The sequence below is a fragment of the Trachurus japonicus genome, chromosome 16 (assembly GCF_045865225.1).
Source record: "Trachurus japonicus isolate A0001 chromosome 16, Traja_1.0".
Taxonomy (NCBI): domain Eukaryota; kingdom Metazoa; phylum Chordata; class Actinopteri; order Carangiformes; family Carangidae; genus Trachurus; species Trachurus japonicus.
In genome coordinates this window covers 17,885,698-17,909,641 of record NC_140922.1, presented here as the reverse complement: position 1 = coordinate 17,909,641, position 23,944 = coordinate 17,885,698, and the positions used below count along the sequence as shown (strand labels likewise).

General features: G+C 41.8%; 1 protein-coding gene across 1 annotated transcript; it reads left to right on the top strand.

Moving 5' to 3' along the window:
* Positions 1 to 847: 847 nt before the first annotated feature.
* drd2l (dopamine receptor D2 like) lies at positions 848 to 21,652 on the top strand. Its single transcript, XM_085802322.1, has 8 exons — positions 848 to 992; positions 9,983 to 10,384; positions 12,347 to 12,456; positions 16,012 to 16,148; positions 18,332 to 18,549; positions 19,581 to 19,664; positions 19,886 to 20,240; positions 21,359 to 21,652. The coding sequence occupies exons 2-8, from the start codon at positions 10,010 to 10,012 to the stop codon at positions 21,553 to 21,555; spliced, it is 1,476 nt and encodes a 491-aa protein (XP_085658448.1). The 5' UTR covers positions 848 to 992; positions 9,983 to 10,009; the 3' UTR covers positions 21,556 to 21,652.
* The last annotated feature ends 2,292 nt before the right edge of the window (positions 21,653 to 23,944 follow it).

Genomic DNA, 23,944 nt, shown 5'->3' with positions numbered 1-23,944 from the left:
CAGGAGTAACACGTTGTGCTTTGGAACAGTGGTTCCCAACCTTTTTCTCAAGGGACCCATATTTTTACCATTGAAAACTTTGTTACCCCCCCCCCCCCCCCCCGATGTAAAATAAAATAAAATAAGGAACATCAGAACTTGTACTTTTAAAAACATAATTGTGTTTTTAAAAGTACAAGTTCGGAAGAATATAGACTATATTGTAATTTTACACAGGTTTTCATCATTGTTCCATGCTGTTTTTCAAATTCATTGTGACTGATATTGCCCTGCTGTATATTATGTATTTAATGTTTTAAAACTGTTGATATTCAATCATCTATTGATATAGGCTTATAATTTATTTGTTTATCTATTTAAATACACGAATAAATGTTTAATGTGGCCCTTGAATTTAGTTGATTTTGTCACATGTATGAATTAAATGCTTAGCCTACTCATTTATTTAACATTTTAATTACATTAAAATTATTAAACCCCTTAAAATCAAGAGGGCTTCGCGACCCCCCCTGGATCTTTGGCGCCCCCCTTGGGGGGTCCCGCCCCCCAGGTTGGGAACCACTGCTTTAGAAGATGATGATGATGATTATTATTATAGGCCTTAAAAGTAGGAATCTATCATGGCCCCGCCTCCAATATTCATATCACCCAATAACAGCACAGTATTTCTGCCGCCAGTGCAAATCCTGCTTTGTCTAGTTTTTCCTGTAAGTGTGAATCTCCATGAACCCCCTCCTCCCCTCTTCATCTTCCTCTTTCTCCTCCTCCGCTCTCTTCTTCTCTTCCTCTCCTCCTCCTCCTCCTCCTCGGCTTGTCAGACTCCGGCTGCCCGGGAGAGGAGGGGAACTATGTGAGTGAGCAGCGTGGACTCGGTGATGCTCTGTGTGAGTGTGAGTGTGTGGACCATCATGCACTGACAGCTGAGTGGGCTGCTGCAGCGCGAGCCGCGGAGGAGAGCCGACCTGATGTGAGCAGCTGTGTCCGGACGGAGGGTGAGTGATCCATCCACACACAGACACACCGACTCTACTGTAACCTCTGTCCGTTTAGATAACACTCATCACACACTCTCTCTCTGTGGGAAAACTTGTTGCACGGACTTAAAGCGCATTAATATGACATTTATTGCACTTTTTCCTGGTGGTTTTGTGCTCGGGTCGAGAACCGTCCGCTCCTGTAACATAAACTAGAGCGGTGATGTTAACACGATTCAGCTCTGAATTTAAACATGTGTTACTAGCCACAACAATACAAGCATTGATACTACAGAACAGTAAATAATGATGTTTGTATGGTTAAATGTAGCCTACAACAACAGCATGAAGCTGAAGCTACTCATTATTTAAATGAAAAAATATCTAAAAACTTAGATATTAAACCAATTGTTTATACAAGAAATATGTTCATCTGCAAAAAAAACAAACAAAAGAGTGAAATATTCCAATTTTAATTAGCTAATTTGATAGAATAATACTGAACTGAACCTGAGATTTAAAGAAAATCTATGTATTCCATTGGACACTGCTTAAGAACCATTAAAAAGTAATGTAGAAGGACCAGACAACATAGGCTAATGAATATTAATGATAGGCTGCCGCTATATGATATAGAGGCTGTGTACAATGTGAGTAGTACAGCCTATTATTTTGTTAAAATAAAAGCAGATTTGTTAAAGCCTTACAATGTCAATTAATATTTTTAACCTTTCTCGAACTTGAATATATCTCCCTGCTCTATAGTTTTGTTCCTGCAAAGATGCTTCACACTGTGCTTGCTCTGCACCGTATTTGCGCAAATATCCATGTTAGTACTCTTTCTATATCACATCAGTATCATCATAGTGTTTATTACGTAAATGTCCACTGAGGCTCCTGCGTAACGACGGCTTGATGAAATATAATCACCTTGTCTCCACTGGGATTGTGGAAACAGATAATATGATATACCTTTTATATGGTTCTCATTTGTCATCCCCTCTGGTGGCCAGAGTATCATTAGATTTGATCTGGTGGCATGTTCTCAAAATAATTAAGCCCAGTGAAGCAGAGTGTTTGAATCAGAGCCCCCCCTCCATACTGCTATGTAAGGTTTAACAGTGTGACATGTGGCTAATTGCATAAACAGCAACCAGCCTGGATTATACTGACATCTTGAGCGTCTACCATCTGTGTTCTGTGACCAGTTGTTGCTCTGTGTGAGAGCAAACAGGGACAATCACATTGGCTTTGCTGATATCTCTCTGTAATCACACACACCACACTGAAGCACTTTTCCCTCAACAGCCATGCTGTGATTGTCTGCTCGCTCTAATTTACTTAAATTTTTAGTCTGCTCACATCACTTGGAACCGACTTCCAAAAGCTGTGGTGGTGTCCCGCTCTAAATTAAAGATGCAGATGATGCTAAATTGCTTCTTGAATAAAAGATGCTTGTGGCTCATTCAGAGCGCAGCCTCCGGGCTGAGGTCCACGCAGAGTCGGGGTCTCCTTTTGTGAAATAGATCAATGAGGAGATGGAATGAGAATGGTTTTTGTCGCTCTAAGGAGGAAGCATTATGTGTCCCAGCGAGGATCCCGGCTCCCTCCGATCTCATCTCTGATTATCTGAAGGTGTGACTTTTCATCCTTCTCACTTGAAGTCATATAGTGTGGGTGGGTGTAGTAGCCTATGAGAAGTCACAAATCACAGCACAAGACATGTCATCATGATTAGTGCCATGTAGCCTTGCACATTCAGCTGATTGAGTGTGTAATAGTATGAGGAACAGGGCTGTTGCATCCACCTTTTTCCGAACGTCAAAAACGTAGCCTGTTTTGCCGGTTTTGCTCTTCCGGTGGAATTTTATGTTTACGTTTCCATGGTTTCGGTAGTCGCGGTAAATGCATGGATTTTTTTTTATTTTTTTTTTCCCAATGAAAATCTGTAAAACGCATGGATCATCAAACCAGCTTTAACAGTGGATATTAAAAGCCAGCGTTAATAGATCCATGCGTTTACCGCAACTATGACAACGACTGAAAACCATGGAAACGTAAACGTAAAATTCCACCAAACCGGCAAACCGGAAGCCAGTTTTGACCATAGATGATGTTCGGAAACTTGTGGATAGGGAAGAAAGGTGATGATAATTGTAGGGGCCCAGTGCCCAGTAGGGCCCCAAAAAAACCCCAGTAATCTAATCTTTGTATGACTGAATTATTCTGCATAAGACCCTGACTAATACTCATAGTAATGCGGCATTAGCATCAAAACAAAGTAGGCTAAATAAAAAATTATAATACATACGTAGTCTAAGAAAAAAAGTGGAAAAGTCAGGGGCCCACTTTAGTATTCTTTCAGGGGGCCCAGAATTCCTAGCAACGGCCCTGATGAGGAATGATTATTTTTAGAGCAGCGTAATTTAACAGCTTTGCCTCTGAATCGTTGCTGATGTTGAGAAATAAAACATCTTTGGATTTAATTGTTTGATTGACAGCTCTCTACAAAGAATGTGTAGCCTATCTCATATTCTTGGAAGAAAAAAAAAACATGAATTTTCCTGTGTTGTATAACTAAATGCACCGTCCTGCAAATTTAATTTGTCTGAGAAAGTCGCTGGCTGCTCGTTAAAAGCCAGTGAGAACAAGAACACGATGACTGGAGAGCAGAAATGGGGTTGAGAAGTATGAGACAGTGAATGTTTTCTGTCCCGATCCCGGCAGAGAGGTCATTATACTGCAGCAGAACATCCACATGTTTCCCAGTGGCTGCAACTCAGTGGAAGAAATAAAAGATTTATTGCAGGTCGGTTCATAGCTTTATAGCAAAGAATTTGGAGTCTCCTTTTTTTCTTTTCTTTTTTTAAAACTCCACTAGTGGTTTTGGGCTGACAAGGCCAAGGATGTAATAGACCTGTCAAGTGTCTCCAGAGAGGAGCTACAGAGGAGGAGAAACTGGGGATTAGACAGGAGGAAGAGGAGGAGATAAGAGACAAGGATGGAGTGACGAAGGCTGCTGGGAGATTAAGGACAGAAAGGGCAGCAGGCAACACAGGATTGAAGGAGAGGTCAGATCATAAGAGGAACAACACTGGAAACTGAAATGACAGAGCAGAAAGAAAACCACACTCTTAGTTCAAAGCAGGTGTTTTTGTTGTTTTCAGACTGGGAAAAACACAGAACCTGATATTAGCATTAATGCCTGCAGCACACACACATCTAGTGTTTTCTTTTCGTTAGTGCGCGTTGTTCACATCCGTAATAAGCTCTCATTCATTCATTTTGTCCACAATGTGGCAAAACAGTTTTCCAAACAAAGACCATCTTTGTTTTATTATGCATTTCAGCTCATGCATTTTTAAAAATGTGTGGGCCAGAAAAACAAATGATCACAGCCTGATGCAGTCGCTGGTGCAGATAAGGTTAAGATGGGAAATTGACTGCGTTATCAGTTCTCCCTTTGAAGGCTGAAGTCATAAGCAGAGTGACATACTGAAGAACCAGTCGATGCTGAAGCATGTTCAAGAATATTAACGGTCATCCTACCACCAGATACTGATGGATAGAACTTCCACCTCAGAGCTTGTTTGAATTAAAAGTGAGTAAAACAATAATTGTACCGTTAAAATAAAATGTACAACCTTGTTTTTCTATGCGACCTTGCTCTCCAGCTATACCTTCTATGTTCTCCCTTCATGGCTCAAAGTAGACTTTGTTTGAAAGTGAGTCTGTGCAGAGTAAATTAAAATTCTAAATTAAAGTCTTAATGAGCAACATGCATCATGGGAGCTGCACCAAAATAGCTGCTTTAAACACCCACTGCAACGTTTTGTAGTGGGGAACACATCTGGGGCGTGTCCAACATATTTCGCCTGTTGCCTGGACAACACAGTCTCTGGAAATCCTGACAAATGAGCTCATGCTGATTACACATTGTGGGCATGCTTCCTGCAGAACAAATTGGATGTCTCATTTTTAGCCATTCTTCCTGAACTGTCATGTTGGAGTTAAGTTTAAAAAAAGAAAAAAGGCTCGCTGGAAATTGGAAACTTTATTTTAAATTTTAATTCAGTCAAGTAAAATAATCTTGAATTACCTCATCGCTCAGTCGGTAACATACAGCTACTGTAATTGGACAAGTTTCTTCTGCTCTTTCCAGGAAGTTTTATCTGTTTGAACATTTGCATCAAGCTCATTTCACAAAACTCCGGGAGACTCGGCTCTGCTCATCCACGTCAATTCAAAAGTTTTCTTCAGTGTAGAATTAAGAGGAATAAGGGACATTTACAGTGAGTGAAAGCATAAAAGGCCATCGGAGAAGGAAGAGCGTAGGGAGGAATCACATTACACATTAGAGCCATAGGTTGTCATGCTTACACAGTAGCACAGCTCCTTAAGCACGACTCTCAGACCGGGCGTGTCCTTCCACTGATGTGATCTTGTAAAAATCTGACCTCAAGAACTACATCCTTGAAATTAAAGTGGCATTTGTCGCCCTGACACCAGGGGACGAGCCTCGATGCACTTGTGTGCGCTCCATAAGATGTGTACACACCATTATGTGTCCGTCCTCCCGTGGCCATGTGTGAAATTAAATTGACTTCTCAGACCAGGGATCACTGCCTCCTGTTTTGAAAGGAAACTAATAAACTCCTGTTAATGATGCATCCCCCCTACAATCAATAAACACAGCTCATAGTATTACTGTAGCTGTGTAGTTTTAAGCTAAGCAATAGTTGAATCTATTTAAGCATGCATTTTTCAATGCTGCACATGTGTTTCTCCCTGAAATAATAATCATTTGGGGTGGGTTTCATGTGAGATCATCTCTTGTGCCTCTGATGTTGTTGTTGGTCTAATTATTTGAAGGTAGAGGCTCTGGTTTATAGACTGCTGATTTTATCAAGTGTTGTTACTCTGAGTGAAAAATTGAAATTTAAGAAGCATTGGCAGCAGTTTTCTTGCCCAGATGAAATGTGCTTCACATTAATAATTTGTCTCTGCTACCTCTGAGATGAAGGTTTGGTGAAGTTCTGGCAAATAGAAGTACTGACCCCACCCACACATGTCTGTTATAAGACTCATTTACTTTATAGACTTTCAGTAAAGATGGACGCAGCGTCTGTGATGTGGTTTTGAAGCTCAAAGCTGGCAGCTCTGACTCCACCAAACTCACAGCTAATACAAAGACCGAGGCCTTAAATCTATTTCCCTACCATGTAAACATGTTTATTTCTGCTGTTGGCCATTTTAACATGGGAGTCAATGGGTATTGACTTGCTTCATTGGAGCCATTTGCAGATCTTTGTTAAGTCTGTGTTGGCCTCATTTGATTTACATCCACCACTGATTTCCACACATGAGGTGTTGGTCATTGAGATAAACAGCAGGTAGCGCTAACTTTCCCGTCATGTGTCTTTGAACCAGCGGAGAAGAAAAGAGTCTTAGTGAGATGATAGAAATGATAATCCAGTGTCCTCAGTGATCCAGGCTATGACTCACTTTGCACCTTGTGTACTGCAATTCTCTCCTCCAACAAAATGTATGTTCTTCTTCATTAATTTCCTTATCTTAATCCCATCCATCCAAAGCTTTTCAATGTTTCTCAAATGTAAACAGGATGCACTGCTGCAGTGCTTTGCCCGTTTTATTATGAGCAGGCAGAGTACATTCACACATTGATAGAGCTGACACCAGGTGCCATTTGGCAGTTACAGTCTTGCCCAAGGACATTTCATCATATCATGTAAAGTGAAGGATGGAGGAGGAGCCAGGGATCAAACTGAATAGTAGACAACCTGCTCCCCAATGATGTATGGTCCAGACTCCTTCAGTCTTTGGACTCTTCAAGGTCTTTTTGCTGTTGTTGTCAAATCACAACTTGAAATCAGGTTTTTTTCAGGAGTTGTTCTGGAAATCAGAATTTTTTGTGGTGTGATCATATTAGTAGAAATAAATGTGCTGCTCTCTTTCTGTTTAGTGTGAAACATTTTCACTGCAAGTTTTGGTTCAATTTAGAAAGAGAGAGTAAAAAATACATGAACCCCTCTGGGTAAAAGCCGTCCCAGTACAGTGTGAGGACTTCATCCTTCCTCTGCTGATTACTGTGACCGCAGCAGCTTTATTGAAGCACAGCGCTGCAGTCTATCGGCTAACAGCTTTTCCCTGGTCCGGCTCTCTGTCTTTGGGGCATCTTGCTCTTTGACATCTTTGAACTTAGTTATGAGGGAGACTGAAGTGAGATTTGAGATTGGTTCAACTCCACAAACATGGCTGGAAGAAAGATTTGTTCTTTTCTGCTTCGTATCAAAAATGATTTCTCACTGTTCCTGCACTTACAACCATCAGCTCAGTACGTGGTCAAAAAAGAAAAACAAACCTGTGTAATTATAGAGTTTTATGAGTGATGAAGATTTAATGATGCCATTCACTCTGTAATGTCACGTTGCAATTTCTCTGATAAAACAGTTTTGAGGAAATCTATTGTTTGCTTTCCTGATTGTGATTCAGCATAATGAGTTAATTTTAAAATCTAATCTTAAAATCAAGCCATTAAGTTTAGGATTGCAACTAGTGAACACTCTTTTGTTTGGCCAAAGATTAGAGTTCTCTCTTGTGTTAGACACAGATGAGTAATTGCAAATTGATTTGGTGTCAGTTGGTAAACTTAATTAAAGCAGAAGTAAGTGGTCCGGTCGTTTTCGCTAATGCTGCGTTCCAGGCAGGCTTTTGAAATCGTAAATTACAGCTTCAAGTCACAACTTACGACTTTGTAGCGTTTCAGGCAACCCACTCGTGTTTTTCCGACCTGTTTTACCGGTGAAAGTCACTATAACGGCCACTCGTAACTTCCGACCGGTGAACTCGTACCAGATCGAACTGGTACAACTTCACGGTCGGAAAAACACGAGTTTCCTTGAACGCACCATAACAGTCCTCGTCGCTACGTCGCCACATTCACGGCGTTCCTTGGCTGCACACACAGCCCTGCATGCCGTTCTCTCTCCTCATTGGATAAAAACTGTAGGATACGATAAATGTTACCTCTTCGGCTCAGAGCAGAGCAGAGGGACTGACAGACCCGTGTTTCGGACCAAACACTCTATAGAAGTGATTGCTGTCGGAAGATATAACTATTTAAGACTTATATTAACACAAATATATCACTTACTTCTGCTTTAACTAAACTAATAATTTCTGCTAAGTTTACTTTTGGTTTTCTGACAAACAGGACAAGAAACATTTGTTTAAAAAAAATCTATGTAGCTATTGTCTAAGGTTTTATGCCTCTATTGTCACTTTACTCAACTCACTGTCGTCTTAAATCTAAACTGCATGTGGAGGGAGAGGAAACTTAATATCATGTTTTTGTTGTGATTTGAGTATTAAAAGCATCAGCCATTAGCTGCTCAACCATCTACGAAACAAACATTTACCCTCATGGCAGCTTGAAACCAGCTTCTTGTGTTGAACACTGGTGTTGTGGTTCTACCCTTTACTCACCTGCCCCATGTAGCGATTGGACTGACCTCTACCATAGTAATGTTAGTTATCCATAATACTCCCCACCAAGTCTACTGAATCAAATCGACATGGCATCAATACCCGACCACCACGCAGGATAATGTCTCCTCCGGCTGCTGTGGCCAGTGGTGCAAAGCCAACAGGTTGATGGATAGGTTATTGATTTGTTAGGCTCAGCTGATCTTGGATATGAGTTGATTAGCAATGCAGATGATCACAGGTCAGACATCTTACGTGTGAGACACATGACAGCATGTTGTTAGTGTTTAAGTGGCAAACATCTGTCTGAAATCATCGCTGACCTTGAGACTGTCAGCAGAGTCCATGGTCCATTTCAGCTTCCTGTCGCTGATATTTTATGCAGCTTTTTTCCAAACTATTACGTATAAAAACTGGTTGTTAGAGTGTCACAGCAGATGGATAGAGGGATGAAAAAGAGGGGGAAATTGTCCTTTATCCTCACCATGTCTCCTTAGAAACACATAAAGCCTCAGCAGCCAGAGACCAATGATAAGCTTGAAGCAGAAGTTGAATTCATATATTCTTAATAGGCTTCCTTGTCTTCTTTATTTTTCTTCACACTGTCGGTGTCTGTGATCTTCTCTCACAATTGTACTTCTACCGTATTTGATAAGCTTTGTTGTCATGATAACAAAAATAAAAAATAATAAGGTAGTTTTAAAAAAACAGAGAATCAAAGCCGACTCTCCTGTGTTGAAGACCTGCCCCCCCCCCCCCAACATCAACACTGAAACTAAGTCATTCTGAATAAACTGAGCATCTACACTAATTAAAACCAGTCATCTTTTTTGATGTGATGTCTTAAACCAGTTATCAAACTCTGACTGTGTTAATCTGCACAGTGAGGGTCCAGAATTAGACAATATAAACATAGCTTGTGAATGCCAAGTCACATTCACCAAAACCATCAGGAAAAAGCAGCGAGAAGATTTCAGATAACTCGTGGAAACAAAATATCTTGACGTCAGTAGGGCTTTGCAGCGAATGCACTTCCAAACTGAATTCAAACTAAACTTTAACCATCCAAACTGATCATATTTGTAAAGCAGTGACACTGACTGCAGTTTAGTCCTATGGCATTGAGTTACTTTCTTTTTCTCTAAAGAGGCTGAAGAGAAGAGTGCAAATACACTCTATGTCCATCTCACTCAATGGTTGAAATAAGCCATTTGACCTTGACAGTGTGTCCCTGTTTGTGTGTGTGTGTGCTGCTGCTGTGGATTGTTTTTATTGTATGCATGTCCCATGTGTGGCATCCTGCAAGGTTCACTGAGGTGTCACCAAAGACACATATCCTGCCCTAGAGCTACAATAACCCTTTTTCCTTTTGTGTTGTCAGAGTCGGGAGCTGATCTCTGTTGGATCTATTGTTGAAACACTGAATCGAATGCACAGTGAGCGATGACGGGTCCCAGGGTCATTATTTTTTCTCTTGCTCTCTCTGTGTCGTCCATTTTCAGCCTGACCATGTCCACTGGAGCGAGACCATGACTTTTCTGAACGAGTCAGAGGAGCCCTCCCCTCCCTCCTTCCCTCTCTCCTCCTTAGAGCACAATCTCTCTGTCTTTGTCACCCATGACCCCTCAGACTCCCCTATAACCTTCACCTCCTCCTCCTCCTCCTCCTCGCTGACCTCCTCCAACTGCACCAGCTCTCCGTCCGCTCCCTCTCCTCCGTACAACTTCTACGCCGTGCTGCTGGTGCTGCTGATCTTCTGCGTGGTGTTTGGCAACGTGCTGGTGTGCGTGGCGGTTTCTCGGGAGCGCGCTCTGCAGACCACCACCAACTACCTCATCGTCTCGCTGGCTGTGTCCGACCTGCTGCTGGCCACGCTGGTCATGCCCTGGGGCGTCTATCTGGAGGTGCAGTGTCTGCAGTTTTGTTGTTTCTCATTCATTGTATTTCTGTGGGGTCACTGCTGTGACCCTCAGCCCGATGCTATGTGAACCAAACATGTTAAAGGGATAGTAGCATTTTTTGTGTGGTTGTATGATCTACAAATAGCCCCTAAGTACTTTAATTGCAGTAGCAGACTCTCTGCACTCCTCCCGTTAGCAACGCCAGCCCATCCCTGCCCAGAGATTTACAACATACATTGTTGTGAATGGACCCAAAGAAACGGCCTATTTTCGTGGCCTAAAAGAGGTTTTACCTGAAAAAAAAATACACAGTTCCATTGTTCACTATAATATAATTTTTTCCAGCCCTTCAAAGTGCAGGAAAAACGCAGTTTTTATTTGGACCTAACCAACTCATGTATGCCTCTGGCCCAGGGTTAGCGCCCGCCGATCAGCTCCAAATAAAAACAGCGTTTTTCCTGCACTTTCAGGGGCTGGAAAAAATTGTATTATAGTGAACAATGGAACTGTGTATTTTTTTTCAGGTAAAACCTCTTTTAGGCCACGAAAATAGGCCGTTTCTTTGGGTCCATTCACAACAACGTATGTTGTAAATCTCTGGGCAGGGCTATGGGCTGGCGTTGCTAACGGGAGGAGTGCAGAGAGTCTTCTACTGCAATTAAAGTACTTAGGGGCTATTTGTAGATCATACAACCCCACTTTAAAAAAAATGCTACTATCCCTTTAAGTTATGTCTGCTAATTAAGATCATTACAAACCTCAGATGAATATTACAAACTAGTATGTTTTAGTTTGAGATTTTTTCAAACACATGAAAAAAAAAAAAAAGATTGCTGAAAAATTTAATTACACAATTAATCCACTATCGCTGCAGATAATTATCAGCCTGATATTGACCAGTAATTATCGACCAATAATTATTGGCAAAATATACATAAGTCAGATAATTAAATTGTTTTTTTCAGATTATTAAAGCCAACATTGCCTTGATTTCGCTTATTATCAGTCTGTTTGCCACCTAAGTTGATTCTAAACAATATTAAATCTTAATTTTTGAGTCCTAACTGTTCTTGTTCTTGTTGTAATTACAGTAGTGATTTCAGTTATTTGGTCAGATACAGACCTATAATGTTAAATGAATCTTTACTCACTATATTTCAGCTTTTCTTAACCTCAGGTGTGTATATATAAACAATTGAAAATGTCCGGTTATCAGAATCGGTATCCGCCGGTATGAGAAGCAGGTTATCGGTTATCAATATCAGTGGAAAAAAAAGTTATTACACATCCCTAGTGTACTCTAATAGTACTAGTCCTAGTCTCTACTACAGCTGCTCTCAGGCTCTGGGACATTCAATCTCCACAAACAACCCAAAACTAAACTAATCTCATAGAAGACAAGACAAAATAGACGAGATTGAATCAACAAAAGTTGCCTAAGAAATGGTTCAAATGATGAATCAAGTGTCGAAAAAGAACTGGATTAGTTTCCTGTTGATTTATCCATGCGAGTTAGATGTAATTCGTTTCACAAATAGTTTAAGCCCCAGTCCAAAGTAGGCCTACTTAGGTATATAAATTACACCTAATAAAATGAATGAACTTCAACAGTGAATCTTTGACAAGTCATGTGTCAAAGACGTGAACAAATAATGTTATCGGGTAAAATTACTGCATTCAGTACTCTCCAGCCCACCAACAAGACCCCCAAATTATTTGTGGCAAAGTTCAGGAGAGAGGAAGAAGAACTGGAGTTAAATATTAAAGATACTCTCTTAAAGGACTTAAAGAATTTGTACTGAAGAGTGATCCATCCTGATAAATATTCATGCTGCTCCATTAGTGTGACAGTGACAACATGTCATATCGGCCCAAGTGTAATAAATGAGTGAAGGAATAGAAGATACTGAATGAAGGTGAAGGAGAAACGTGTTAACTGTAGTGTCACCTCGTCTCTTCTTTAAGGTGGTGGGGGAGTGGCGCTTCAGTCTCATCCACTGTGACATCCTGCTCACCCTGGACGTCATGATGTGCACCGCCAGTATCCTCAACCTGTGTGCCATCAGCATCGACAGGTGGATTCTTCCTCTGACTTTACTCTTTCTAACACCCTAGAGTCTGGAGATGTTGTTTCCCAAATATTTATCATGACCTCATATGATGGAGTCTTGGGGTTTTGATTTGTTCTGTGCTAAGTGTGTTTTTCTTTTCTAAAACCGTGTCGTCTTAAAGGGATAGTAGCATTTTTTTAAAGTGGGGTTGTATGATCTACAAATAGCCCCTAAGTACTTTAATTGCAGTAGCAGACTCTCTACACTCCTCCCGTTAGAAACGCCAGCCCATAGCCCTGCCCAGAGATTTAAAACATACATTGTGGTGAATGGACCCAAAGAAATTGCCTATTTTCGTGGCAAGGTTTTACCTGAAAAAAAGTACACAGTTCCATTGTTCACTATAATACAATTTTTTCCAGCCCCTCAAAGTGCAGGAAAAACGCAGTTTTTATTTGGACCTAACCAGCTCACGTATCCCTCCGGCCCAGGGTTAGCGCCCGCCGATCAGCAGTTGGTTAGGTCCAAATAAAAACTGCGTTTTTCCTGCACTTTGAGGGGCTGGAAAAAATTGTATTATAGTGAACAATGGAACTGTGTTTTCTTTTTTTCAGGTAAAACCTCTTTTAGGCCACGAAAATAGGCCGTTTCTTTGGGTCCATTCACAACAATGTATGTTGTAAATCTCTGGGCAGGGCTATGGGCTGGCGTTGCTAACAGGAGGAGTGCAGAGAGTCTTCTACTGCAATTAAAGTACTTAGGGGCTATTTGTAGATCATACAACCCCACTTTAAAAAAAATGCTACTATCCCTTTAATTTCTTCAGCTTTTAACCAACATTCGCATTATTTTTCTCTACTATTGATTTATTTCCCCAAAGTTCCTTTCATCAAGCGAGGAACTTAATTCATGATAAATAATTTCACAGCGATCAAGACCAAAATAACAAAGACAGTAAATCGATGTGTCATTTTACTACTCATACTCTAAACCTTGATCTTCATCGTCCGGGCAAAGCAAAGAGCAGCCATCGCGTCTGCCTGCATTTCAATGCTCACACATGTCCTCTATGAAGATGCATCCATCATCTAGCTGTCAGCGAGCTGCAGGACAGAAGTCAGCAGGTAGCGCTAATCAGCAGGTAGCGTCACCAGTAATGTCCTCTGCAGTCGTTAGGGTTGATTTTTTATCCTCATGGGTCATGGAGACGATGTTTGATGATGTGATCTTCCACCTGACGCCCTCTTGATGTTTCCATGGGGAGGTGACCGGACACCCAGCGGGCAGGCCGTCTGCAGCTGTGTCCCGATTCTTCTTATAAAGTGACATATAAAGGATGCATCAGTTCAAACTCATGTAATTTGATGCACTGGCTACAGATAGAGTCTTAATTGCTTCGTTGAACCTGCTGACGATAAACTACACACTGCGGTCTGGAATCTGTCTGGGCCTCTTCCCCTGGCAATTTAAAGGGAAACTGCAAATGACAGTAAGGTTAATGTGCTGGCAACTTTAATTTGAGGCTGCTTAGATTAATAGTGAAGGAGTCAGAGGCCTTATTATGTGTAGTCCTCCGGTTTTGATGACAGAAAGTAACTGAATAAATTGGTGTAATAATTGTATGATCATTACTGATTATAGTTGATGTTAGGATGATAGCCCTGCTATCCTTCAGTACAGACCAGTAGAGCTGCTAGTACAGCTGTATAGGCTCTTAGTCTTAGCTCTTGTGTTTGCCAAGGACAGGGAAATATGCCTTTTTTTTAGGTGTTTGTTTTAAACATCACAGTTTACCCACTTTTTTGTATAGATAGATAGATAGATAGATAGATAGATAGATAGATAGATAGATAGATAGATAGATAGATAGATAGATAGATAGATAGACAGACAGACAGACAAACAGACAGACAGACAGACAGACAGACAGACAGACAGATTGATTGGTTGATAGGTTGATTGATTGGTTGATTGGTTGATTGGTTGATTGATTGATTTGACTTATAATGATTATGCCTTACATTTAATGAAAACCCCAAATACAGTAAAAACAACAAAAAAAGAGACAATATAGCAAAGAAGTTCACTATTGTAACCTAATGGTGTCACACTCTAATCAGGTAATGAACTCCAAACACCTGCAAAGGTGTCCTGTGCCTTTAAATGGTCTCTTAGTCTGGTTCAGTAGCTACATTATCATGGGGAAGACTGCTGAGACCACTTTCTCAAAAAAAAAAAGGCATAATGTAGTCAATCAGACATTTATAGGAGAAATATGTATAAGGAAGAGAGTGTGATTTGTAGCTTTGTAACACTTACTTCAGTCAGGACCACTTTTGTCAAAATAATCTTTATTTACTTGCACAGTTTTATTTGGCGGTATGATACTGTTCTGGGGCCCCCGCTCTTCCACGCGCTTGCGTGGAAAGCCTGAGGCAGGAAGAGCACCTTCCTGCCCTTCACGAGCCATCATGAACGGCATAAGCAGGGAGCGCAGCAGCAAAAGAAAACCCAGACAGAGCAGAGCAACCAACATGAATACAGGAGGAGCTGGGGTGGAGGTGGGTTGCGAAAGTGCCAGCAGCAGAGGAAGCAGGAAGGAGGGTCGGGCGAGAGCAGTTTAAATACCCCGCTCTTAATGCAATTTCCCAATAGGGAGCCGGCACGCAGAGTCAGCTGAGCCATCAGCTGATCTGCGCCGGCGATGACAGCTATGCAGTTAGAGCTTGACGTCGTGGCCTGCCAGAACTAACGCTATGCTCAATATTGCACCATATTGCTATTTTGATGCTATGCCTATTTCATATATGTTCTGAACTTCGATCCTTATATTTACTGAGGATCTATGTGTGTAGTGTGGTTATATTTCCTCACAGACATATGTAGTAAATAGTATGTTTCTTTAGGGGTTAATCCACTTCAAATACAATATTGCCCTTGTGTCATCTCAAAGAGGCTGTACAGAAGAAAGAACACATTACAAAACATCAATTTCTAACCATGTTCTTGATGGAAACTCATTGTGCTGCACAGGCACTTGCATCATTTCTCCTTCACAACACTAACACATGTTCCTGAGGGTTTTTTTGTAACAATCCTTAGAAACACGAAAGTACTGCTGCTTCAATGTCACCAGACGTGTGTTGCAGACTCCTGAAAAAACACTGAACTGAAGAAAAGAAATTGAATCCCTCTCTCTTATGTGCTTTTGTCTCTGACCCCCTGCCCACAGTCGGGATTACAGCAGCAGCACACACCTGCATTTACAGCAGACCAACTCTGATTGGTCCTCATGTGCTGCTGCCAGTTACATGTTTGTCTCTTTGTGGCTGTTAAACAAGCAGTGACAGCTTTAGCCTGTTTGGTAACTGTGGTCTTATTAGTCTGGGCTCTGAATCAAGAGCTTCTTCTAAAATATGCATGAACATGACAATGAAGTATCGAGATAAGCACAAGTGTGTGTCCACTCTGTATTGACGTGTGTGTTCACATGTAGCCACCATGAGTGTTTGAGAAGCATGCATAATGGGGTTATCTGTGTGATTCACATATCTCATTGTGTGTGTGTGTGCGCTGCAGATACACAGCGGTGGCCATGCCGATGCTCTACAACACCAGGTACAGCTCCAGGAGGAGGGTGGCGGTGATGATTGCTGTGGTGTGGTTCCTCTCTTTTGCCATCTCCTGTCCTTTGCTGTTCGGACTCAACAACACTGGTAACAGCCACATGTGATCTGTCCTCTTAAGTTTCCCCCCAGTCACTAGTTTAGCAGGTTTTAGCTCTATCCAGTGCTGAACAGTGCAGATAATGATGGGTGAAATGCAGATATGAATCCCAACAGAACAGGTGTATTCAAAGTTTACTATGTGGAAGCTGTGGTGAGTATAAGGGAGTCAGTCATGCACTGGTTACTGCTAGCAACAAATGGGTGTTGCTGTGTTTGTATAATTAATGAGGCAGTAGGACATTAGACACACTGACCTAGATTTGCATGTGTTGGACACTATCTATCTATCTATCTATCTATCTATCTATCTATCTATCTATCTATCTATCTATCTATCTATCTATCTATCTATCTATCTATCTATCTATCTAATTATTTGTGGGACTGCTTAAAGGGACAACGAGGAGTTTTGGAAAAGCGAAGCGTTTTCACACTACATTTATGAGCCTCCGCGCGCACCGTAAAATTCTTTGACTGGTGCAAGACGGACTCATGTTTTCATTCATCAATAATTAAAGTCAGAGGTTCAAAGAGGTTCACATACCGTCGTAGTTCCAACCATAAATGGCGATTCGGCTGCGTTATTCTCATGACTCGCCACGAAGGAAACTCTGGTCGGCTCGACCAGCATCTCCGCCACCACTAATAATAACAAAATAACGATATATTTATCGAAAATGGGCCCATTAACAAGTGTGGGTAGCGGAGATTCATCCACATTAACGTGAGACTTTTTTATAACCGAATAGAAACTCCTCGTTGTCCCTTTAATTATTCAAAGCAGTTGTTACCTGCTCATATGTGTGCTAAATGACATGCTCTAAACGCTTTCAAGAAAAGTTTCCTTTCATGCATGTTGATTTGAAAAGTAAAGGCTTGTTTAAATCCACAGCTATTGTACCCTTTGGAAAATCCCAGTCCCTGACATTTGATCATCAGTCTTTGATTAGAATAGATGATGACCAGATACCATACGCCTGCTCTTTCAACAAACCTTAGCGTGCTGTAACTCAGCACACTTCGTACTTGCACATCCATTAAGAGACACGTGGCATTCAGCAACATTTCCACTTGTTGTTCCCAGCGAGGGAGTGACAGGTGATGTCTGCCCTGCAAATAAGTGGGCACATAATCCTTGATTCGTTTGTTGTCTCACAGAGGGATCAGGAGTGAAGATGCTCAGCAGCTCACCTCCGCCTTAATGAAGGCGCCTGTGAGCAGGGGACTAAGCTTTGAATGTGCTCACAGTAAACTCAAAGGAATCCACTTAGTAAGTGGAAAACAAGAAATAATGTGAGAGTTCGACAGCCTCAGCTGTGGCTCTAAACACTGTGAGATGCAGAATGATGTAAGAACAAACTAAAATCCGTTCCACTCTCCTCAGTAACGGCTTATTGCTCACAGATTACAGCACAGTCTGAAATGCGTTCATAGATTTTCATTCAGTTCTTGTGTCAGTGTTTGCACTTAAATGATCAAATATCATCGCTGCCAAACACCACTGACAAATGAGACTGTTCTTGGTTCAGTCGTTGGGTATACAAGATCCAGTTAGTTGTTGTTGTTGACACTGGCTGTCCAATGGACAGCATGGAGGAACAGTGGTTAGCACTGTCATGTCCCAGCTCTCATCTCTGTGCATCACGACACAAACACGTATAACCCATAATCTCTTACAGTATTTATGACAGATATGACTACACAAATATACATGTCATTACATCGTATATGATATACTGTATATTGTCATCCAGCACTCCATGGATTGCTTTCTTGCTGGTTTTGTTAAAAAACAAATGCACATGGCCGGGAGGAGGGTTAGCAGAACTGCAGAAAAGCGACCAGACTTGCATAGTTTCATTTAAAATACTACAAAGGTGGATGTGCCTCTGTATAAGAGCAGCATTGAAGTCATGCAGTGCAGTTTACCCTTTCCATTTGCTTCTAGTCTAAATGCTAAACTAAAATAAGATGTTGACTACAACTGAAAGTAAAATATTTTTCACAAAATGTTGAACTTTTCCATTGACATATCTGAATAAAAACAAGACCTTGCACCATGAAAGAAGAGAAATTAAAATAACTTCTTGTATAAATCTCATAAAAATCCTCTGAAGGTTTCTGCGCAATATTGATTCACTGCATTTGCCTCTTTTCCATTTCTCCATTAGCCAGCCGTGAAGGCACCACCTGCAGTTTCGCCGACCCGGCCTTTGTGGTGTACTCCTCTGTGGCTTCCTTCTACGTCCCCTTCATCGTTACATTGCTGGTGTATGCGCAGATCTGCGTGGTGCTGCGCAGGCGAGGGAGACGCACCGCCCCTCCGCGCAGACACGGTCTGCACACACAAGGGGGGGCGGAGGCAGGAGAGGGTCACCGACACAGAAAGGTAGAGTTCACCTGAGAAGAACCATTCTGATGATACCAGAATCTGAGGCTGTTGAAGCTATAACTCTATTTCACAGTGCACATTAAAATAGTCTTGTGTATTATTCAACTCCTTTCCCATTTTTTTTCTGGGAAACACAGAGATCTTCTTTGAAATTCAAATTGCACTCCCTGAGTTTGTAATGACGGCCCCAGTGCAGAAGTTACATTGAGGCTTTAAGTGACATTAGAGGTAGTTATTTCCACAGTAAGAAACATTTTTCCTGCTGAAGGACTGTCACAAATTTGATGTTTAAAGTGGATGAAACAAAAGAACAAAAGCAAATCAGAAATTATTGTGGAGATGTCATTAAACCAGAGAGCACAGAGCCCAGCTAAGGCCAACATCAAACAACAACATACACCAGAGGATTTTGTGGATTGATGATGACCCAACACAGTGCAAATCAGATCAGTATTTTCTGAATAATTCTACTAACAAACAGATAAACCAACAGAATGTGGCCTTCTTAGTGGAGGTCAGCACAGTCACTGTTTATCAGGCCAGAACAATAACAGTAGTCTGTGGTAACTTGGATAAATAGGCTTATATAGAAATATTATCATGACATAAAAGTATTATGTATATTTTGGTTGATGTGTATTCAGAAATGTAACTAAACTCAACTTACTCATTAAAGCAGAAGTAAGCGATCCGGTCGTTTTGGCTAACTTCTTGTGTTAGCAGTCCCCGCCCTCGTCCCTACGTCACCACATTCACGCGCATCCCTTGGCTGCACACACAGAGAGGACCGCCCCTTTATGCCGTTCTCTCTCCTCATTGGATAAAGGTTGTAGGATACAAGGAAAGTTTTCTCCTCGGCTTACAGCAGAGCAGAGTGACTGACAGACCCGTGTTTCAGACCAAACACTCTATATAAGTGATTGCTGTTATTTAAGACTTATATTAACACAAACATTCCGCTTACTTCTGCTATAAGTATTGATATCAGCATATCAGTTGAACTGATATCAGCTGTTCTTGTCTTTCAGAATAAGTGCACACAACCAGAAGATGTGAAGTTATGCACCCTGATCCTGAGACCGGCCACTGCAGCTCCACAGCGCAAGAAAGTGGTGAATTTCTCAGCCGATCTCTGTCTCTTCACTGTTTGTCCTCATGCAGTCTACTTCCTCTACAGTGATGCTCCTGTTTCCTATACTCTCCATCCCACCGAGTCCTTTTTATTCCCGTTTCCTCCCGTCCTTGTTCATCTTCACAACAAAAGCATCCACACCCGTGTCCGTCCTCCCCCGCCTACGCCCCTTACCCTCCTTGCTCCCTCTCTGTTTGCCAGACGCTGGTGAAGGAGGCCGTGGTTCACCCCCTGGAAGTGGAGCCCGGTCAGTTCCTGCCGCAGACCGAGCAGAGTCCGGCCCCTCCCCCGGCCCCCCAGGCCTCCTCCCACCCGGGACGGGCGAGGATCTCCCTGTCCATCTCGGTGGGACCCACGCCGGTTCTTCCCTCGACGGTGACGCGGTCGGCCCTGATGCCTCGCTCCCCGACCCTGGACGGCGGCATGAGGGGGCTTGAGGGATGGAGGGAGCGCAGCGGAGGTAGAGACAAGTGGGGGATCACCAAGGAGAGGGTGAGAGGGAGGCTGTCGCAGCAGAAGGAGCGGAAGGCGACGCAGATGCTCGCTATCGTGCTGGGTGAGCCGAGGGAGGTGCACGTTCTCCCTGCACTCTGCTTTGAATACAAACAGACTAATCTACATGAATATTTATGCAAACTAAATTTACTACATTTAATATCCTTAAAGGGATAGTTCACCCAAAATTGAATCCGTGGCTTCTCTGAGTTACAGGGGGTCTCGGCGTAGCAGTGGATATCCATATAACGGTTGCAAATGGATACCAACTGTCTTCGTAACAAAAAGACACACCAAAAAACATCCAAATACCTCCATGCTGCTCGTATGTAATGTCCGTCTTGTATTGAAGCCCCGAAATGCGAAATTGTCCCGAAATAAATTAAATAAGTCTATATTTCAAGCTTTTTTGTAGCGGAAGCTGTAGCGGAGCTTCTCTTCCTGGTTTGTCAAATTTGATGTTTTTTGGTGTGTCTTTTTGTTACGAAGACAGTTGGTATCCATTTGCAACCGTTATATGGACATGCACTGCTACGCCAAGACCCCCTGTAACTCAGAGAAGCCACGGATAACTTAACTAAAATTAGCTATAATACACCGGACCCTTCAAAAACATTTATTACCTGGGTTAGAAACCAGATTATAATCTTGTTATGAAATATACAGTAGCAGTGCAGTTCAACAGAGTTTTCTTTTCCTCTTTCCTTTTTCCCTATTTTTCATGCACATGCATTGAAGCTGTGCTCATGACAAAAACATGGCATTTACTGCAGACAGCAATAGTTTGTGTCTTCTTGTAGCAGGAAACACAAAAACCTGGGTGGCAATCAGTTTGAAGTGTTATTTTCCCCTCAGAAAATCACATTATTCTTCTTTGCACACTGATAACAATGAGCTTTAAATTCACATTCGGAGAAAACCTTGTTTCAGTCACAGGCAAATTGTTAAATCTTTAGACCCAAGGCGCCAGTTTTTATGGCCTCCATTGTTTGTGGCTTTTCATTTGTGTTTTGTGATTTATGACTTGGCCGCTGTATCACTGCAGTTGTATCGAATATCTGTCTGGCTTTCTCACCCATGTATTGTTTGATTACAAATGCAGAAGTTGGCAGGATATTTGTGCCGCATCCACACGGGGGGGGGGGCACTGATCTCAAAACTTCCTGTCCTGTTTCCAAGGTGTGTTCATCATCTGCTGGCTGCCTTTCTTCCTGACCCATGTGCTGAAGGCCCACTGCAGGAGCTGCTGCATCTCGCCCTCGCTGTACAGCGCCGTCACCTGGCTGGGATACCTCAACAGCGCCGTCAACCCCATCATCTACACCACCTTCAACATCGAGTTTCGCAAAGCCTTCATCAAGATACTGCACTGCTGAGAGCCACGGAGGTGCAGAGTGTCACATGTCAAGAAAAAAAAAAGGTCGAGAGAGTTGAGTAGAGGAGACGATCAAGTGTCAATACACAGGAAGAGAGCGATGAGAAAATGAAAGATTAAAGCGTTAACATATTTCTGGAACAGCTCTCACACAACATGTGGAAGACAAACTATTAAATAATGGAAAAAACCAGTGTGAGGCAAGTGAGAGACAGCTACAAGAAACGTGAACAAGCTGAGCTGGAAAAGAAGACATGCACTGTGTTGTGTACATACACTCTGTAAAGGGAATATGTGAGGACTCTGTGTCTTACCACAGCATCCGACTGTAAGACTCCACCTATGGGAGCTTTTCCTGAGACGTGACTGTTTTTCCCAATTTACCGAACACTTGTCAGACTCTCACTGTTGTATATTCTTTTAAACAAAACAAAACAGCGTCTTGCTATTTGTTGGACATGTGCTTGTTTTTCCTCAAAGGCAAGAGTCCTGTCCTGCACAACCCCTTTTTTTTTGTCATTCTCAAGACTTGATCGTTTTTTTTATACTTTCTCACAACCCAGTGAAGTTACATCAAAGCACAATCATTGATTTGATTCAGCAGACGGTGGATTTATTCATCCATGTGTTCACTTTTTTTTGCCTCGGATAAGTGTGCGTACGTGTAAAGTCTGGTGTTGTAAATAAGCATTTTGGTACAGAGCAGGGAGCACAGGTAAAGTGTTGTACTAGGCTACCAAGATGCTCATTTTACATGTAGTATCTCTTGTTAAATACAATGAATAAAGTAGAATCAGTAAATGAACACGTCTGCAGGGTAAAATTGAAAGAACAGCTGGTTCCAAAGTACAAGCAATCTGCATTATATTTATAGAAGCGTAAAGTGCATTTTACTCACACTCTGCAGTGGCACAAAGGTTGTAAAAAGCACTAAGAGCCTCAGTGGCTGTGTAATGTTTCACAGGTGTTATTCACTTTTGAGCAGTTGAACATCATGATCTCAGATGGCTCCCTAAAGCTTCTGTCTCCTTCCTATCAGTATGGTGTAAAAATACTGCCATGGGCTTCTTCCTGTTGTTTAACTGTGAGATTAGAGGATGTGCGATGCATGTGTATATGTTCCCCAGAAGATTAAGACAAGACAATTTACATTAAAGCAGATATCAGTGGAATGTTTTTGTTAATATAAGTCCTAAATAGTCCTATTTTCCGTCAGCAATCACTTACATGAAGTATTTCAGCCTAAACACGAGTCTCTCCGTCACTCTGCTCTGCTGTAACCCGAGGAGAACATTTTCCTTGTGGGATACAAGTGTTATCCAATGAGGGGAGAGAACGGCATGAAGGGCTGTGTGTGCAGCCAAGGGATGCGCGTGAATGTGGTGACGTAGCACGAGGACCAATTGATGCCTGACAAGGGCGGGGGCTGCTAACTCATGGTGCGTTCAAGGAAACTCGTACTTTGTGTTTTTCCTTCCTGTGAAGTCATACCAGTTCGATCTGGTACGAGTTCACGGGTCGGAAGTTACGAGTGGCCGTTATAGGGAACTTTCACAGACAACAGGACGGTAAAAACACGAGCTACGGGTTACCTGGAACGCTACCAAGTCGTAGTTGTGACTTGAAGCTGTAACTTACGGTTTCAAAAGCCTGCCTTGAACGCAGCATTAGCCGAAACGGCCTTGCCGCTGTTATCTGCTTTAAGAAGATTCCCAGGCCCTTGAAATGTCTTTTTTGTCCAGCTGACTATCTTAAAAACACTTCCCACCCCTGAGCATTGGAAGAGAGTTGGATAATTATAATTTCCGTACTAATTAGTAAAAGTAGAGTAACTGGTGAGACTGATTTCAGAGTTTGAAAGAAAAATCTACTCTACAGAAGTTCACATATTAACATGTAATATTCCAAACAAAAAACTGAACTGTAAAAATGATCATTGAGCCATGTGCCTCAGTATTTATTGACTGGCAGCTGTGACTGGACTCTCCACTGGTTTGCCAGTCTGAATAGATTGTTGATTAATTATTATATTATATTTGTGTTGTGATAGAGACTGGGTAGGTAGCCTTTTTGTCAGTTATATTAATACTTGTTTTTATTTCCTCTTTATCAAGTCAGAAATATTGTAGTTTTTCTAGATATCCTGAAATTCTCTGACTTGATATAAACAACAATAGGCTACTCAAAAGTAACAGTAAACCCAACATGGTTTTACCATTTCACCATTTCCGGTATTTATGCTAAGCTAACTGTCATTACATTTGTGGAGGTTCTCATTTAACAAATCCTCTTTCCATCTGACTCTTCTCTTGGTACAAATACTAATTAGCGACTCCCACAACTACAAACTGCTATGAATACATTTTCAAGAAACCAAAACCGTTGGTGAC

What these genes read in the sequence shown, in the direction of transcription:
- drd2l (XM_085802322.1), top strand. Translation starts at nt 10,010, where the DNA reads ATGACTTTTCTGAACGAGTCAGAGGAGCCCTCCCCTCCCTCCTTCCCT. An exon ending in GTTCGGACTCAACAACACTG is followed by an intron (nt 16,149 to 18,331) that starts GTAACAGCCACA and finishes TTTCTCCATTAG; the next exon opens with CCAGCCGTGAAGGCACCACC. An exon ending in AGGGTCACCGACACAGAAAG is followed by an intron (nt 18,550 to 19,580) that starts GTAGAGTTCACC and finishes CTTGTCTTTCAG; the next exon opens with AATAAGTGCACACAACCAGA.